Raw genomic sequence first — 19,241 nt, 5'->3', positions numbered from 1 at the left:
AAATCCTCTGCATGATCGGAGGTCCGTGAAGCGCAGTCGCCCTCACCAAAGTCGTGTGAACTGCTAGAAGGGAGTGCTGATCACAACTCCATCCTGAGCCAGAAAGATGTTGAATCGCAGGGAGCCGTTGCTGAACGCTGGCTTCAAGGTACTTAATGTGACGAGCCCATTGTGGATCCGAGTCCATGAGCACACCAAGGAAGCGATGGGCACGTATAGGCACAAGCTTCTTGGCACCAACCCAAACCGGGAAATTTGCCACTATGTTGCGTGTGGACGGGAGCTCGACGCACGTTTCGGGCGAAAGGTCCATCCGAAGTTGCGTGAGAAACTTATGGACGTGCGAGCCAACCAGCTGCAAGCGGTGCTGCATGGCAAGCCGTGATTTTCCTGCTGTACAAAAGGCAACGTCATCTGCACACACAAAGAACGCCACTTTTCGACGAATTATCGATTTCAGGCCCGCCATCACCACATTAAAGCGTGTCGGACTCACAATCTTCCTTGGGGCACTCCTTAGCGAACATGCTTGACACGATGCTTAGGGCTTTGGCCTTGGGATGTACGGACACCCAAGAACTCGGGATACATGGACTTCCATGGTGGCTGTTCTTCTCAATTTCCGACTACAACTTTCCTTTCTGTCCTGTCCTATCTTCCAAAATGGTGCCGTAAGGAGGATTCGTCGAAATGATCGGATTCGAAAGGAAGGTTCCAGTACACAGAGCGACGGACGACCGTACCTCTACGCCGAGATGGAGAAGCCTCAACTTCCTAACAAACGTTAAGTCCGCCGTACACAGGTAAACTGCAATACTTATGGATGTTGACACTCAGTTCGAACGACTGAAGATGAATTTGAAGAAGAATATGCGAGACACATAGAATATCGGAACACGACAATATTCAGGGCGAAACAGTTGCTGTTAGCAGAGGGAAGTGTTTCATCGGCAGTTACAAGAACGAACAACGATAACGTCCCTGTCACGAATACCGATAACGCCGCTGTCGAGCCACCGCCACAGGCCCCCGCGAGACCGGGGCACAGTGCAGTTCGGCTTCGGAGACTAGACCTGATGAAATTTGACAGGAGGAGGCAGCAGTGGCAGTTGTCTGAGAGCAAATTCCAGCGTGCTGTACACGACAACTCCAACCTGCCTTCGAGCGATCAGATGAACTATCTCACGGCAGCTAAGATAAGCAGCGAGTGTCGTAAGATGTCTTCAGTTGATTTAGGGCACATACCATACGCAAATGCTATTTTGCATGACCGCTTTGAAAACGAAAATTTTCTTATCCAAGAACTTTATTTATTCCGTATTAGCGCCGCGAAGCAACTGTGGTTATGAGCGGCGTATAGATGCGGACAGATGGAGAGAGGACAGCAGGAAGGAGCGAGAGACAGAGGGGATAGTATGCGTCCTGGGTCGACTTCAGGGGGAACTGTGCCGTCATTCGTCTGGAAAGTCTCCGGCAAACCCAGGGAAAACGTCAGATAGCACAGTCGGAGGTAGAATTCCAACCTACGACCCCCCAGTCTTCAGCACGACCATGGCTTCCACCAACGAACGGGACGCGTTAATCCGCTCGCTCATATGCCGCTGGTCTATTGAAAAACATATGAAAAGCCCTGCCGAAAGAGCCTGTACGATAAAGCCGGCATCTGCTACGAAAATTGCATGACTCAGTTCAAGCCCGCATTAGAGGACAGGGACGTACAGATATAAAAATGGATTTGTACTCTTCCATGTTCTATCCCGTTCTACATAGAGGTCTTCTTCCGGATGTATCATAACAGTTTAAGCGCAAGATTGGAGTGAGGTCACAAATTACCACTCCGGAGTCAAGACTACCAACTGAGACGCTTTACAGCTACTGCTAAAGTTAATTGGAAATGACGTTAGATACCATAAAGAAATGAATCTATGTTTCCTTGAGCCTAGTTCGACGAAGGAACGAGTAAAAACAGTGGCTCATTCGTTTACAAAACAACCGTACGGTACACCAGTAACAACGCTCCAAAGTACTACCCTATCATGGAAACGAGATACATGAATATTTGGGAATGACACAGGACGTGCTACTTCAGAACGTCAAAAGTTCTAGGTCCCTCGAAGAAAAGAAGAAACTACTCGCAGTTCAGCGCCGGTGCACAAAACCAAATCACTCGGCCAAACAATGTAGAAGCCACCAAAGATGAATAACGTGTTGAGGTCGACACGCACCAATCATGTGCGACCCCACATGCAAGTCAGACAAGACAAGTCTCGGAACCATCAATTCCGGTTACACCCAAGGCAACCTTAGCGAACACAGATCATGCGAACACCATCCTATTTCAAACAGCGACTGCTCGGTCTGGGGGCAACAGGACAGGGCGCTACACCCGCCTCGTCTTCGATGGTTGCAGTCAACGCGCCTTCATTACGAAATCCCCTCCGACGGAATTGACCGCCAACGTCTTAGCACGGTGGACGTCTCTACTGGAACTTCCGTACATTCTGCACGACGCCCGTAGGTACTCGATCTTGTTGAACTTCATCTCAGGCCACAACCTACCTGCGGCTACCAAACCATTCGTGCGGTCGTAGTGGAAAGATATGCACACAAATTCGGGAATCTCCCCCACAGGACGTAAAGGATCACATGGACGAGCGCGGTCTTCTTCTCATTGACGCGTCCAACTCTGCTGACAGTCCTCTGATAGATAGATAGATATTCTGGTTCGAGCAGATTATTATTGGGATTTTGTGACTGGAAGTTCTGAAAAAATACGCCAAGAAGTACCTAGTGAAACAACGCTCGGCTGGGCGTTGCAAGGACCTTGTTCTACTATGAATACTGTGCAAATAGATAATTGCAGCGGCGTTACGGTGTTATACGTGAGTCAACTTCCGAAGCGGGAGTTAAATGACATTACGGTAAACGTACGGAATCTAGATTGCATCAGCCATCAGCATTCGTTGATACGAGGCAGAAGAGCAAGGACGTCACTTTGCATTGGAGGCGTTTGAAAAAAAAAGAAAAAAAAAGAAGAAGAAATCAATTGAATTTAAATGTGATAGGTAGGGTTCGCAACCGTTATGTTTTTCGGTTTGGTTCGGGTTCAGTTCCGCAGCAGCGCAAATTTGCTATTGGGACCGGTTTAAACTGGTTCACACCGGTTCAGGATAGATAATTTTGAGGAGATTGCCCGGCGTTAAAAGCAAGCACATCCTTACGATTCTCAAGTAACACAAATGCGCTTTTGTTGTTGTTGCCGACACAGCAGTGGTTGACACAGCAACACAGCGTGTTACAGATCTGCATTTCAGGTGCAGCTTTACGGTAGCATACTGTTACATAGAGGTCCAGTTTATTACTTTAGAGAATACATAAGGTACGTGTGTACCGGCAAATAGTTCGAAGGAGACCCCTCTTAGCGTTCGTCTTACGTTTACACTAGAGTGCGGGAGAACAAAGTTCACTTGACAACGTCCGGCCTCGAGTGTTTCGGTCAGGTGTGTGTGTCTCGAATAACCGCTCACATGATCGGTTGCTATGTGGCGTAGCAGCACTCTTTCCCACCCATGAAAAGTGGTCAGTGGTGTGACCTGTGTCTCGGTCGGAGCGAATATCGATGTCCTTCGGTTTCTGTCGACTCCGATGTGTCATCTGTGGCGTCATGGGCCGCGTTGGATGGGTCGGATGCGTGAGCTGTATCACTTTCGGAAACCGCGGTATCTGCGCCGTAGCGGGTTCGCATCTGGTCAAGGTGACGTGTGACAATACCCTGGGCCGTTTGCACTTTAGCCATGTGACTTCCTAGGCCCTCAAGCACGATACCCGGCATCCAGAACAGGTGACACAGCAATCAATGTTCTCGACATGTTCGACTCGAGCCCAATACCGGGGAAGCAGCTTGTGGACATCACACTCAACGACCCTATTATGCAGAAGCTGAAAGCTAGGATCGTGAAGGGCTGGCCTGCAAAACTGGACGACCCGGATCTAGAACCATACTGGCCGAGACGTCATGAACTGTCTGTTGAAAAAGACGCGATAGTGCGTGGACAGCGCATAGTGATACCAGAACGAGCAAGAAACGCTCTGCTCGCAGAGCTTCACGGCACACACCAGGGAATTAATGCAACAAAAGCATTCATCAGAACCCTGATTTGGTGGCCAGGAATCGACCGAGACGTGGAACAACGAGTACGTTCGTGCCCGATATGCCAGCAGGCGGAATCATCACCATTCACCACCATCTCAAGAGCCACTGCCATGGCCATCGTCCGCAGAACCATGGACTCGCATACACATGAACTATGTGGGCCCCATTGAAGGTAAAATGAGATTAGTCGGTGTGGACAGTCATTCTGGCTGGATAGAGGCTATCCCGGTAAAATCTGCAACTGCAGAAGTGACCGTTGTTCATCTCCGAGATATTTGTGCACGCTTCGGGGTACCAACGTGCATCGTAACTGACAACGGCACCACATTCACAGGTGCGGCCTTCCAAGAATTCGTAAAGAGAACTGGGATTCGCCACATGCGAACAGCTCCTTATCATCCGCAGTCAAGCGGACTTGCAGAACGGGCTGTTAGAAGCGTAAAAGAAGCCCTTAAGAAGCTGACGGACGGACCCTGGAAATCCGGCTCCAACGCTGGCTACATAACCACAGAAAGACACCATCAGCTGCCCATGGGGGAAAGGCTCCTGCGGAAATGTTATTCAATTTTCTGCCACGTAGTCGCTTGGGTATCATCAAGGCCGATGCGCTCAAAAACCAAAAGACAACTCAGCAAGACGTGGACAATCGTTTGAAACCTGGAGCACCTGTCTACGTGCGCAAACAATGCGATCGACCGGGATGGATGCCGGGTATCGTGCTTGAGGGCCTAGGAAGTCGCATGGCTAAAGTGCAAACGGCCCAGGGTATTGTCACACGTCACCTTGACCAGATGCGAACCCATTACGGCGCAGATACCGCGTTTTCCGATCGTGGCATCATGCGGTGTTCGCAGGACGTTGATGTTGTGATTCAGAATACTCAAGGCGTCTATAAGGTCCCTTCCTACCAAGGCTGGTCCGGAGCAACCGACTACATATAGCTGTCCGTCAACCTCTCTACCCAGGTGTTCAACTGGTAGTCTGAGGACACCGAGAACAGGCAAAGTTCCAAGGTAGCACGACAGTTTAATGTCGCATGACGAAATAGGCGGCCATGCCGTGGCATGTCTCTTGTAGACGTCTTCACTGATCACACAAACTGGAGATCTCGTGTCGAGCTCCATATCTAACACAACTCCAGCCCACTTCAATTTGAGCATGATTGGCTTCATCTTACTTGAAGATGGTCCCTTAAGCGTATACAGGTTGAAGCATTCTTCCTTGGAAGATGTCTCAGTGCGGTTGCCTTTGTCTTCTTCCATTTCCAAGCAGTTGGATTGGTGCTTTGAAGATATTTTCTGCTGTCCCGTCTTACATTGACCAGCGAGGTGTCCGCGCTTCTTGCATCGGAAGCACTCTTTGTCTTTGAACGGGCAGTTTGGAGGCTTGTGCTCTTTGCTTCCACATCTGATACACGAACACGACTTCTGTGAGTCTTTCGACTGACGTTCTTGCTTGCTTTGCTTGCGAATTGCGTTGACGGCTCCATTGACACCTGACGCAGATGCCGCACTCGGCTCAAGTTCCTTTGAGCTCTGAGCTGCAAGCTCCGCTGCCGTAGCAATCTCAACACTTTGTGCGAGTGCCAAGGTCTTGGGCTTCGTCAGCAAAACTTTCTGGACGCTCTTATCCTTAATTCCGATGACAAGTCTGTCGCGCAAGTTGCGTTCAAGCGCAGCACCAAAGCCACAGCGGCCAGCGATTGCACGGAGTTCGGCAACAAAAACAGTAACGGTTTCTCCCTCACCTTGCGTGCTGTTGTGAAATCGAAATGTTTCCGCTATTTCCGATGGCTCTGGACTGAAATGGCTTGTAAGAGTCGTCATGATTTCGGTATAAGGCACTTCCATTGGTTGCCTTGGAGCGAGGAGACCACGCAGTCTGCTGTGTGTCGGCGCACCCACCGAAGAGATGAAAATGGATCTCTTTTTCTTCTCGTCCGTAATGGAGTTGGCATCATAAAAGGCGTCCAGTCGTTCCTTGTACTGGTCCCATGTTTCCTCGAGCTCAATGAACTCCGGTACTTTTCCGATGGCAGACATGAAGGTAGGAGCAGGGCCGGTTCCTTCCTCTTGGGCATGACGTATCGAGCGCTACCGCAAAGAATATGTACGGTGAATGTCACGTAGATCCAGATCCCGTACTCGTCGCCAGTGTTACATAGAGGTCCAGTTTATTACTTTAGAGAATACATAATGTACGTGTGTACCAGCAGATAGTTCGAAGGAGACTCCTCTTAGCGTTCGTCTTACGTTTGCACTAGAGTGCGGGAGAACAAAGTTCACTTGACAACGTCCGGCCTCGAGTGTTTCGGTCAGGTGTGTGTGTCTCGAATAACCACTCACATGATCGGTTGCTATGTGGCGTACGCAGCACATACTCTCCTTGTTACAACCTGCTACGACATGTTCAGGTACCGGTCGTTATTTTCGCGCTCAAAATGAAAACTTGCGGTGGCTGGACGACAAAAATCGCGCACAAGGAAGCCTACAACTGCAAAGGATGACCTCAGAGCTAACGCAACTGAATGAACGAAATAACTGCGAGGAAGGAAATACGTCGGGTAAATCGTAGTTCCGATTTCACACAACGCATATTACGTCGCCACCTCAATTTATTTCGGCTTAGTTCCGGTTCGGTTCAACGCGACAAAAAAGAAAAAAGAAAGAAGAAAAGAAAGAGAAGAAAGGAAAGAAAATTGTGGTTCGGGTATGGGGTTTTAGCCGTTTTCGATTCGGGTTCAGTTTCGGTTCTGACCCCTGGTGATAGACATATGTATGGTTGCTCTGCCATGGAAGGCACAAGTGTCAGTTGGCGACAACAAATGAATCGTCGAGAAGCATCTATCGCAAGTGACGAAACGACTTATGAAATCACCTGAACTATATAATGAACAAATATGACGGTGCGATCCGTGAGTACGTAATCTCGGGTATCGCAAAGAAGGTTACTGAGGACATGGTTGACTGTATGTGGCATGGACACATACACGGTGTCCCAGAAAACGTGTCATTGAATTTTAATAAAACAACTACGCCACATAGAATCATGCGGTCAACGGCATTTGTCCTTACTCAGTTTTTGCTTTTTTACTTGAGTTTAATTATGTAAATTTTTGCCAAGTCAACTCGGAAATTTCCCAAGGAAAGATAACTTTTTTACCCCACCACTGTGAAGAGCGTTCCGAATTTACCCAAATTAATTATAATTGACAGGAATCGATGAGCTATCGTATCGGAAAAAATATCCGAAAATCATGCTCGACGGAACTTGCAAAGGATAGCACGCGACGAACTTTTCAGCGAAATCATTGGCAACCCACAACCCACACCGGCACATTGGCAACCCACACCGGCATGGTAGAAAGCCATAACACAGACATAGTTTATCGCGTCCGCATTCAGCTTGAACCATACCTTCCCTCTCCCAATTTCAGGAACTGTCACTTTTCCTACTACCACTATGGCTGGGCCGGGTTTCCAACCTCCTTTCGTCGGACGACTGACAATGATTGCGCTCAAAAAGTCCTCGCGCGTGAAACTCAAGTGCCCCGAGAAGCATGATGTTCGGCTATTTTTCCCGATAGGATAGATCCATGCAGAATATGACCGTCAATTATCATGAATTTGAGTAAATTGGGCACGCTCCTCATGTTGGAGGCGCAAAAAAGTGACCTTTATTTGGCAAATTTTCGAGTTCACTTCGCAAAAATTTACATTATTAAACTTAGGTCACAAGACATTCACATCAGGAGTTGGCAAAAACCTAGTAAGAACAAATGCCGTTGACCGCATGATTCTAAGTGGCGTAGTTTTTTGTTGTTTTTTTTATTAGAATTCAATGACACGTTTTCTGGGACACCCCGTATATTATATGCCGCACCACGCCGTCATAAGGAGAGATCGAATGACGACCAAGATAATAATAGTGTTTCATGCTCCGTCTCATGAAGACTGTACAAAATCGTTGAATGAGAACTTGCATCCTGGCCCAAACCTAAACCCACCCATGGTGGCTGTTCTTCTCAATTTTCGACTACATACTTCCTCTCTGCCCTGTCCTACATTTTAAAACTGTCTACAGATGAGAGCAATAACATGCATAGTATAATCAGCAACCATTGACAAGAGTATCATACTGCATCGTGGGAGATGTTCGTGAAGGTTCCGCTATTACAGGTCCCGACAAAAGTTTACGGAACACGAGAGCGGTGTATTAGAGAGTTTTAGTGTATCGTACGCTATCGCCTTTGCGTACGTTGGGGATAGCGTAGTGGTTGTGCGCAGTGCGCGAAGCTCTCTTTATGTTTTGCGCGTGCGCATAACCACCAACGATATTCCTTACGTACGCAAAGGCGATAGCGTACCATCCACTAAAACTCACTATTTTGTCCTCGGTACCACACCCTACCGGCAAGCGGAAGCTGACGAAATCAGGCCAGTTCACTGCCTCAGAGGGGTGGACGACTGCGCTCTTAGCGACACACGGCGGTAGTTTCGGTATGATTACTGTTGTATGTGCTCGCAAGGTGAGTTGGATTTTACTGTTGTGCTCGCCAACAACACGTGATTCAACGATTCCCAAGCAGCAAAATGTACTGAAAGTCGAGTGCAATAGGGGTGGGCGGTATGTGTCTTATCAATGTTCTTCAGTGTCACGAGTGTGTTCAAGGCCTTCCACCTACCCGTCCACCCCTATTGCACTCGACTTCCGGTACATTGTGCTGCTTGGGTTGTTGAGACAGGGAGCTCGCCGCTATCATCGTGATAACAATTCAATCATGGTGGCAACACCTTACGGTGTATTGCATTTATTGGAAAGCCATGACACGTAGACAAGGGAAAGAAAGGTATCTTGTAAACAGTTGCTTTATTATGGACGACGCGTGACGAGCTGATAAACAATTGACGCTGACATTGATAATTGATTGATTGATAAACAACTGACGTGAGTCACGAGTTGTTGACGAGCACAACAGTTAAATCCAACTCACTTCGCGGGCACATACAACAGTAATCATACCGAAACTACCGCTGTGTGTCGCTAAGAGCGCAGTCGTCCACCCCTCTGAGGCAGTGAACTGGCCTGATTTCGCCAGCTTCCGCTTGCCGCTAGGGTGTCGTACCTAGGAGAAAATACATGGCTCGCGTGTTCCGTAAACTTTTGTCGGGACCTGTACTCTTTCATGGTGACCTGACTTTGGCGGCTGACAAAAAAAAATGTTGGCGATTTTCCTTGCCCACCTGCCTGTACCTAGCACAGTTTGTAACTTTTGGCTTCAGAAAATATCTGAATTTTTCACTACGTGTACGACACATTTACCTAATTGAAAATAGGAAGAGAGCGAGGTAATAATTATCAGCAGTGACTGGCAATAATCGTCACTGCTTGTCGTGCCCATTCTCACGTTGACTTACCTTGGGGTTTCGCACGCTCGGCAGAACTGTGTGTCCGAGAAGCTATTTGAGTACTGGAAGGTACACTGTTCATATAATACCGGTAAGTAAAGTTATTCGCTGCTGAATGTAGCGCAAACACGCGCTGCCAGCCTACCGTGGCACCGAGAGTATTGTTGTAGAAATTGCTCTCACTCTTTTGGAGAAAATATACCCTTCCTTCTACACCACTTGCAGATCCCAATCTGCCTGCCGAGACTACCAAAGACCACAAATAACAAGGTAAGGGCACCTGTATCGATTAGTTGGAATAACGTGGGGGTTCACCTTCCAACTCGGAAGACCGTCAGCAACAGAGGCATGATACCGAAAGGGTAATGAGCTCATTTCTCGGTCTGACAGGCATAAACTTCCTGCGGAACGTTCATTCGTTGTAAAAGAACGTTTCTCTTTGATCCACATTCCGTGGTGTTGCCAGAAATTTGCATACATTGTGGGAGTATAGATGAATGCACGAACAGTGCTGCCTAAAGCGATATCAAACAGAAAGTTTTAATATTTAATGCGTACCTCCCCGAGCTATAAAGGAATATTAAGTGAGGTCCTACTTGTAGACATACAGGGTGTCCCAGCTAAATGCTAACATATTTTTTAAAATATATAATCACTTTTTCCGAGATGAAATCAATTGCAATATCCGATATGCTGAAGGGCACTCCTTAAGAGGGCATTAGCAAACTCCTAAGGCAATGTTTTAATTAACTTTCAATAATTAACTTTTGAATTATAAAAGCTACGAAGTTCTCCCAATGCGCAATGAAGAAAATAAAAAAAATCGGTGTTCCTTCAAGAATGTTTTGCGGACGATCTATCGAACGAATTTTTGTTCTGCAAAACGGCTCTGGTATCAGGTGACCGAAGGGACCAGATGGTCATATTGGGACAACTTCGTAGCTTTTATAATTAAAAAGGTAATTATTGAAAGTTAATTAAAACAATGCCTTAGGAGTTTGCTAATGCTCTCATAATGAGTGCCCTTCAGCATATGCTATATTGCGATTGATTTCATCTAGGAAAAAGTGACATGTATATATTATAAAAATATGTTCGCATTTAACTGGGACACCCTGTATATTTGTAGCAGGGCATATATAAAACTCTTTGCCAGGGTTCTCATGGTTAATATTTGATGTCCGCGGTCAGAATAAGGAGCAACAGAAATGCCCACCTTCACCTTACTACCGGCTGTGCCAGCGTTAGCGCCGCCAGCAAACACAAGTCAAAAATAGCACAAAAATGCAATAGACCATAATCGCAATCAGTAACTCGGTCAGTACGTGTGTGAGCAAGATGCATTTACGTCGTGCCTTTAAATGTGAATAGTCTCCGTGTCATTACATGCGGACGAAACCAAATGCCACATCATAAGAGGGCTACATGCGCGTTTTCGCGTTGCGAAAGTGTTTCGTGTGTTTCGTTGCACAGTTGCGAAGAGACCTTCGGCGCGCGGTTTGGAGTAGGCGTCGGCGTACCCAAATTACCGGCGGCTGCGGTGTGATGCGGCGGCGCACATGTCTATTTCACACCAAAAACTTCAGTGATACGACGCGTTATGAAAATGTTTTGAGTGTATTAGTGTGATCTGCTACTATTTGTAGACACTTCTAAGAATCGTCGGGCAAACGGTTAATGCACTTAACGAAGTAACGACTTTATGTAACTTGATGATAAAAATAACATGAATAGCATGTCGCTTAATTACTTCTTCTCGCCGTGGGAAAATGAAAGACGGTGGCATTGTGCTCGAGGGCATTCGTGTGCCTGTGTAACAACTCGTGTGTGCAATGCAGCATTGTGAACTACATGTATTCAATTTATAGGTATCCAAACCTTTAACATGCTGTTGCGTTGGGCTTGACCATAAAGCATTGCCCCAAACAGTCGAGGGAGATCGTAGGCAACCTCGGCGTGCAATGTTCTTTCTTTTTCTATTTGTGTGAATTTTAGGTAATTAGTCATCTTGTAGTATATTCTCTTTCGGGAGGATGTCCGCTATCCGCATGACTCCAAAAAGTGACATCCATGCTGCTTCCAGCAAGGAACGCCCAATGTATCATTAGACGCGATGGCTGGCGCAGAATCTACTACGCGTTTAAGCAATGTTTTTAGGGACCACGAACCGTGTGCTCAAACTCTCCGCTTGTGTTATTATAGCTCAGGGGCACCCATGCCATGGGGCGTGCGCAATGTACACGTACGGCCATTTACAGGAGTGTGATATTGAATGCAGAATGTATTCTAATAGAACTGGCGTCCGTAATTTTCAAAGTTATGATTGCCTTCACACAACTCCGCAACAGTTCTAAGCACGCACATTTCAATAAACTAACGTGCGCAGGGACGGGCTCCGCGTAGACGGGGCTCTATAATAACTGACGTTTATTACGTGTCACCGCGCTTTAAGTTGGCCTTCCAAATGTCTCCCAAGGAAATTTACATCTGAATGTGAAGATACGGTGCAGGCAAGTTGGTACTTCATCAGCATGTAGCACAAACCGAGAAGCACGAACACAAAATAGACATCTGTTGGTGTATTGTACCGTTTTTGTCAGTGCCTTTCAATTTTTCCTACATCAAGTTTACATCTCTCGGTAGAAGGTTGAGGGAGATGTGGCGCACATCGTTTATACCCTGTTTTATGCGGAAGGTCTCAATAACTTCTCTTCCAACACGGGTACCGGGAGGGAACCTTGATCTCTCTGATAAATGGATAACAATCGCCCCACGAGATGCAGTCTTCAGGGCGAGGGAAAATCTTCCGATCGTAGCTCAGCAATAGGCAGCCGGGGCGATGACTGAGGCATTGGACACCGTAGTATGTGGTTAGCCTCTCACATGGGAGCGGAGCAGCACGTCCGACCCTGCATACACGGACGTTTCCATCAAGGGACCGAGTGTTGCCTATGGAGCAACGTGAAGACCCAAGCTTTTTGCTGGTCCATAGCCTCGATGCCATTTTAGGCGTAAGCATGTTGTCATCAAAAAAATATTGCTTGGCCGTCAGTGCCTCGTCGTGTGTGCCCTCTTCTTGTGCGGGCTCTCAGTGGTTCCCAGGGTTGTCTATGTAAGGACTGTCTATGCTTCGTGATGCGAAGATCACACTACGTTCCTTGCGCACGCAATGCCTTTTATTCTACTCCCTTCACTGTCTCCCTCGTTGTCTTCGGCACTGCCAGCAGCACATTCCCCAACCGCAAGCCCTCCATCGCCATCTCATGCAGCTGGGCTGCAACACATTGCCCATGGCCACCCTCCTCGGTCCCGTCCCTCGGCCTACTCAGTGGGCCATCACCACAGCCCTGCTACGCTTCTTAAAAGACTAGGGCCTTGCGTCTGCCCTCTGACTGGACATTCTTGGAACTTTCTTTTGTGCCTGTACTGCACTGCACTGCGTGCCTGTTTTTCTTTCATTTTTTTCCTTTCCTTTATTTCTTTTGTTTATTCTCAGTTCAATTCTTTTTCTTTCTTTTTGTTCATTTTTCAGTTTCTTTTTCGGAATAGCAAGCTGGCAATAGCCTGGCTGACATTTCCGTTTTTTTTTCTTTCACTCTATTAAACATATCCCCCCCCCCCTTCACTGTGTGCAAATAATACACACATCAGTCTTGTATCAGCCCCTCTACAACACAATTGAAGTTGGGTGCGCATCGTCAGTGTGTGCATTTATTTTGGCTGCGACCATTACAGTCATGTAATTATTCTAACTGATCAACAATCTTTAAGCAAGGCGACCCATAATCCCCATAAGTGCACGACCACCAAGCAGCCAATGTGACCCTTTACCAACTTTTTGCTTAATAGCCCCCGTATAGGGTTGGGAGGACGTAGGGTACTAACCTCCGTGTGTTCCACACCCCTAGATGTCACTCTCATGGGCCTGATAATATTGGTGCACTAATATTTGTTTTTACTTTACTGGTTTCAGATACCACAGCTAAAAAAGCAGGTAAGACCATACTCTGTAATACACTCTCAAGAAAAAGGTGTTCTAATTACGGCCCTTGAAGTAACACGTGCTACCTGTAGTTAGTAACAAGGTAGCAAAAACTGCCTTGAATATCTGAAACGCGTATGGTACTACTCGGGCATTACCACATTTCAAGACATGCACTAGAAATTACGCATCCTCCAAGCAATACGTTTCACGGTTGTCAAGGTGATTTAATAATGTAGTATATCTGTGGAACTCGAAACGCAACTGCGAAAAGTAAAAAAAGAAAGAAAGAAAAGACACGCAGAATTTAGGAAAACTCTTCCCGGGAACAGCACCGCAAATGATACTGCCAAAGAAGAAGCGCTATATCTTCAGGTGCGTCCTGACCGGAAGCCGATCGGCATAGTGAGAAAGCCCGCGTTCAAGTCTAAGAGCACCGAGCGCCGCACAATATTGCTTTAAAGTAGCATTCAAAACGCACGGTACACACTGGATTTTTTACGCTTTTTTTTGTGTAAATGGCTTGTCCCGTGGCGCACATCTTTTTGGTGTTGCTTTTATTCTAATGTTCTATTGAAAATACCTTTAAAGATGGAGTTTTTTTGTGACAAATACTCTGTCTCAAATAGCCAGTGTAATACAAGCTGGAGCTGCCGCATGCCGAGACATACAGTTTAACGTTCTTGCTTCTATGGCAAGCACCGCCCTGAACACGGCAGACTTCCAGCCGTGGTTCCACCGTACAATTGAAACCGCAGCGGAATGCGTCACATGCACGCCTCGTTAGCTTGTTAGCACCCTGTTACCAGCGTGAGTGCCGAAGTAGCCCACATTGGCGTATCGGATGGATCATATACTGAAAGGCAATTTGTCGGGGCACGTTTGTTAAATGTAGTGGGGCGGAAAACGTTTGCAACGGTGAAGGGAATGCGATTTTGCAATTAACACGTACGCCTGCAACGAGTCAGGGATACCAGCTGAATTCCTAACATCCTTCCCTGTGAAATGCTGTTTTGAACTCGGGTTATCGTCTATAATGTGATTACTTGCGAAGGGGAGCTGTGAAATTTTTTTTTTTTCGTTCACGAATCAACACACCATATTTAACAACATATTCCCAGTTTAAATGGGGTGTAAAAAGGTGTCTCGGATGTAAATACCTCTTTCAACACCTCACTTTGCACCCTTAATGCTCGACATTGAATAAAATGTGGTGTGTGTCGATGTTACACCTTTAGTAATGCTCTTCTTGCACCTTTGCTTCAGTCTGCGGGATAGAAAATAGCGTTTTTTTTATAATAATACACCTGTTTTGAGCGAATAAAGGTGTAAAATTATGTACTGTGTGTAGCGTGTTTGTGAATTTTTTCACCTACTTTTCGGACATAACTCCAAATAATATTAGAGATGAGCTCTCGCATCCATTCCTTCAAGAGAAAAACTTTCGCTTCACACAAAAAATCCGTGCCAATGTTACAGTCTAGCAAAGTTCGAAAGAAATAAGCCGCTGAGGCTAGGCCGCTGCAGTCAAAACAGACTGCGTTGGCAACCGCAATCGGACAGAACTTGTGTTTGCGCTCTTTTGCTTACACTTGTGCGGCACAAAACATATTTTTTTTAGCAAAAATCGAAGAGGGCGCCCAGCGCCCGTTTGTCGATTGGAAATGAAACTGCTCTGCAACAAATTTCATGAAGCTATAACTCGGTGAGTAATATAGCAACCAGCCGGCTAAATCCAGATAACCTGCACGTGTAGCTAACAACGTCATTGCGGCGGATGACGCGATCTCTGGGTGTGCGCGATCTATGGGGATGCGCGTACCTTGCGGAAAGACTACAAGGTATAGACTCAGCCAAGTAGCGAGGGCGAAAAAAAAAAAAAGAGAAAAGAGAACAAATCTGACCCGACAACGCTGTCATCTCCATGACGCGAGGGATCCTGGGTGTTGGTAGCACAAGTACGATCGTAAAAATAAAATATTTCTGACGCGCGTATCGTTTTTGCGTATGCTAATAGTTTATTCATAATTTCGATATAGGAAAAACTATCCGTTGCGCCACTCGTACGCATGTACGAAATCATCTACCACCCGAGAACATTTCCGTGTCCTGCTTTCCCGAGCACCTATAACAGTAGACAGGCTGGTTTATCCGTGCGTCCCTGTGCCGTGCATCGTAGTACCGAGTTCGTACACTTCTTGGGTGAAGCAGGAGGCGACGTTCACATCTCGAAGCTTTAGACCACGATTAACACGTCTGAATAGATGAATGCAATGCATCCCCTCTTGCCGGCCCCGCAAAAAAAAAAAAAAAAAAGAAGAAGAAGAAAGCCTTCGTCATGGCGGGACCCGCCATGATGGCGTGAGCATTGTGAACGGACCCCTTATGGCCACTCATTGAAGAAATGCAAACGGCTAGTCACTACGTGCACATTTCGCTCTCGGTGAGAAATGGACCTTAAAGGGACTCTGAGCAGAAACTGTGGGAGCTCTCTCGTACTTGCAGTCGATAAAGCACCCAACAAGGACTCTCCATGCGAAAATGCGTGCATTAAAACCCCACGGTTTCTCTAAACTCGAATTTTAAACATTCGACTTCATCCGAGTGCAACACGCCTAGCGTCAAACCTAGAAACATACGTTTATATAGAATATCCATCCCGGCCCACCATCAAGATGACGTCAACACGGGGGCCACTCGCAACACCCACAACTGGCTCAAACGCGTCACGTGGTCACGCAATGCCTGTCAATTTCCTCCATGAAATGGCCTTTCTATGTTAATATGTTTTTGTTACAGAGCCTCAAAAAGAAAAATATACCCTGCATTTATCACCTGCAACAGTTTCTACGACTTCCTTTTCAATCTGTACACGGCGTTCCATATATGCTTCCGTATCCAGTCAGCTGTAATGGATGCCGTATGCCGAGCTTGCGAACTTGTGTGAATCCCGGTTCATCCTCTTTGTTCGGGTCATTGGGTTGGTGTTGGAGTTGGTCGCCATATTATGAACGTTTCACCTATCGTTGCGGTGTACTGTTCTTGATCTGCTGCGAAGCGACGGACCGCAACGGCAGTCACTCGCCTAAGCGAAATTATGTCTGCTGCATCTCAAAGGAGCATGGGGACCTGATGATACCTTCAACTAAAGAAACCAAGTGTGCTGTCGTGTGGTCCTGACGGAAAAGTAGTTTCAACAAGGTTAGCAGATTTATTTTTCAGTTACAAGTCTACGAACTGAAAACCATGCCAGTGCAGTCGATCATTCTCGTAGCTGTTGTGTAACGCGTATGCTTTCTTACGTATCCCACAGAACCCTCCACTTTTTCAACCAAGTTATCTTTATGAGATAATTCTGATGGCTTCTTACTAGGCTATTACCGCTCTTACTCACCTCTCTCCGCTTACTTACCGCTCCGAAACATTGAGATGACGAAGCGTCGTGGTAGCTGGACCTCCGCTTTCGAAAGATGAAAGTCTTTCCACACTGTGCTTACTGGCTTTGTATAGAGCCTGGCAAATCCGACAGACTTGGACTGCCTTTTTCAAGAAAGTTTGAAATGTAAGTAAGTGTATATTGGTTTCACATATCCACCACATATTGAGCGTGTGTACGATTGTACTTTATATGCTACAGCATATCAGCGTACATTATTATTCAACACGTACTGTGGCAAACTCGACATCAGTCACACAAAGCCAACAACTGCCTTTTCTTCAATTGCTTATTTTTATCACATCATGTTTTTGTCTATATTTCAATTTACCAACCAACAAAGTATATTATTTTAGTATAATTGTCTGGTATTTAGCAAGTCACAGTTTTACCATGGTTTTGGCGCACTGTAGCCCGAGTTGCTTATGCGCCATTAAATTGAATCATCATCATCTTCAACTGTCATTATTCAATTGAAGTGCCAGGTGGATATAATGCTATGGCGAGATATATTTTTTGCTGTCATCCTGGAGTTGCTCATTTCAGAAGAATAGTCACCGTGAAGTTTGTTTTCATTTTCGGAAACATTAAGAGGACTAAAACCAAACAATTTTCTTTCAGAGCATCCCTTATGCACCTGCATTTCAATTCCAATCTGTATTACAAGAATGACAGACCACTCAACAGAGATGAACATCTGAAAGTGAAAGAGCTGGAACGAAGATACGGTAATCTGTGTGAAAGGTGCTTAGTATGTGTGTGAGTCGAGGACATAGGTCTCAAGCTAATTCCTGTCTTCAGAAGAGGTGACAACTATGCTCCTTCTATCTATTAACCAGCTCCACTTTTTAGGGTTCCCTGTAAACTAATGGAGCACATCATGTACTACCACGTTGTCAGCCAAGTTGAGTCTGTCGATTTCTTTTTTTAAATTCTAGCATGGCTTTAGAAAAGGGTATTCAGGCAAAACTAACGTAGTGGAATTCGTTCACAGCATTTTGAACTGTCTTGATTTCTGGGTCCACGTAGATGTAGTATTTTTTTATTTTGTAAGCGCTTTTGACACTGTGCTCTATGCTCGCGTGTTGGCCAAAGTAGCCTAATTAAAATTTGATCCTGCTACCTGGATATGCAGTTTCTCAACTAACCGCAGCCGTGGCGACAACTCGTGAGGAGAACCTATCATGTCGCCACCATGCAGCATTTGTTATGCTACAATCGCTTCACATTTTAGTCTAGTCAAAAGCAAGGCCTTTTGGTGATCGGTCTTGTATGATGCCATGCCGCTCCGTTATGTAACCCCACACTGGGTTCTTCAACCTATGAGAGATAAAGAAATATATTGCCAAGTACATTGTTTACAAGGCTCGTTATTCCATTTCGCCGCACTACCACAAGCAATTGTTAGAGTAGTGGCCCAGGGTATGAAGCTTGTCACTAATCATCATTCAAACAAAGTTCATAATGTAAAATGCTTTACTGAGAACAGCAGCTTAACACAACAATTAAGAATAAAGAGAGTAAACGTTTCATTGCCTATCCAGGTGGCGTCATCCCTACAACAGAGAACAATCAAAAACAACATTAAAAGAGTCAAATCGGTGGTGCGCATTCCTTTCATCCAACGTATTTCATACGCTATTTGGAGGGCACTGTGCCCATCATGCATTTTGACTGTGCATATCAAGTTGATTGCATAGAATGTGATGCAACCTACATTGGCGAGGTAGACAAAAGACGTGGGACAAGACTAAAAGAGCACACAAGGGACATTGCCAGGGCTACTAATGCTTAACTTAACTAACGAGGACCGAATTAGTCTACCATTGCTGTCCTAAGGGACATATATTTTGATGGTGCAGTAACCTTTGCACATGACTAGCGATGGTCCCTAGAAAGCTCTTAGAACCCTGCTTTATCAGGCGTGATGCTTCAGCCTGTAATACAAACCGTGGCCCCCTATCGGATGTGTATGATGCCCTCTTAGATAGGCTGATGTGCTCGTCTTTGGCCTCTGTTGTGCTGATGATGCCACCCAGATAGTCGACAAAACGTTTACGCTCTGTTTTTAATCGTTGTGTTGAACGGTGTTTGCAGTAAAGGACGCTACATTATGAGGTCGTCATCCGGTTTTGGAATATATTTTCAAATAAAGTTGTTGTTTTACAACGCGTATTACATTGTAGAAATCATCCTTATTGCCTATTGTTTAGGGGAAAACATTCTGCAGTCACATGAAGCACTGAAGGGGCAATTTCGAAA

General features: G+C 46.0%; 1 protein-coding gene across 2 annotated transcripts in view; it reads left to right on the top strand.

Moving 5' to 3' along the window:
* Positions 1-19,241, top strand: part of LOC135396041 (uncharacterized) — a 534,032-nt gene that overhangs the window by 232,155 nt on the left and 282,636 nt on the right. For both annotated transcript variants that reach the window (XM_064627099.1, XM_064627098.1), the window contains exons 8-9: positions 9,787-9,831; positions 13,535-13,555. In XM_064627099.1, coding sequence (XP_064483169.1) covers positions 9,787-9,831; positions 13,535-13,555 — 66 coding nt within the window. The remainder of the gene's footprint in view (positions 1-9,786; positions 9,832-13,534; positions 13,556-19,241) is intronic.

This window comes from Ornithodoros turicata, chromosome 5, assembly GCF_037126465.1.
Source record: "Ornithodoros turicata isolate Travis chromosome 5, ASM3712646v1, whole genome shotgun sequence".
Taxonomy (NCBI): domain Eukaryota; kingdom Metazoa; phylum Arthropoda; class Arachnida; order Ixodida; family Argasidae; genus Ornithodoros; species Ornithodoros turicata.
The sequence above is the reverse complement of the archived record's forward strand: the minus strand, read 5'-3'. Positions and strand labels throughout refer to the sequence as shown.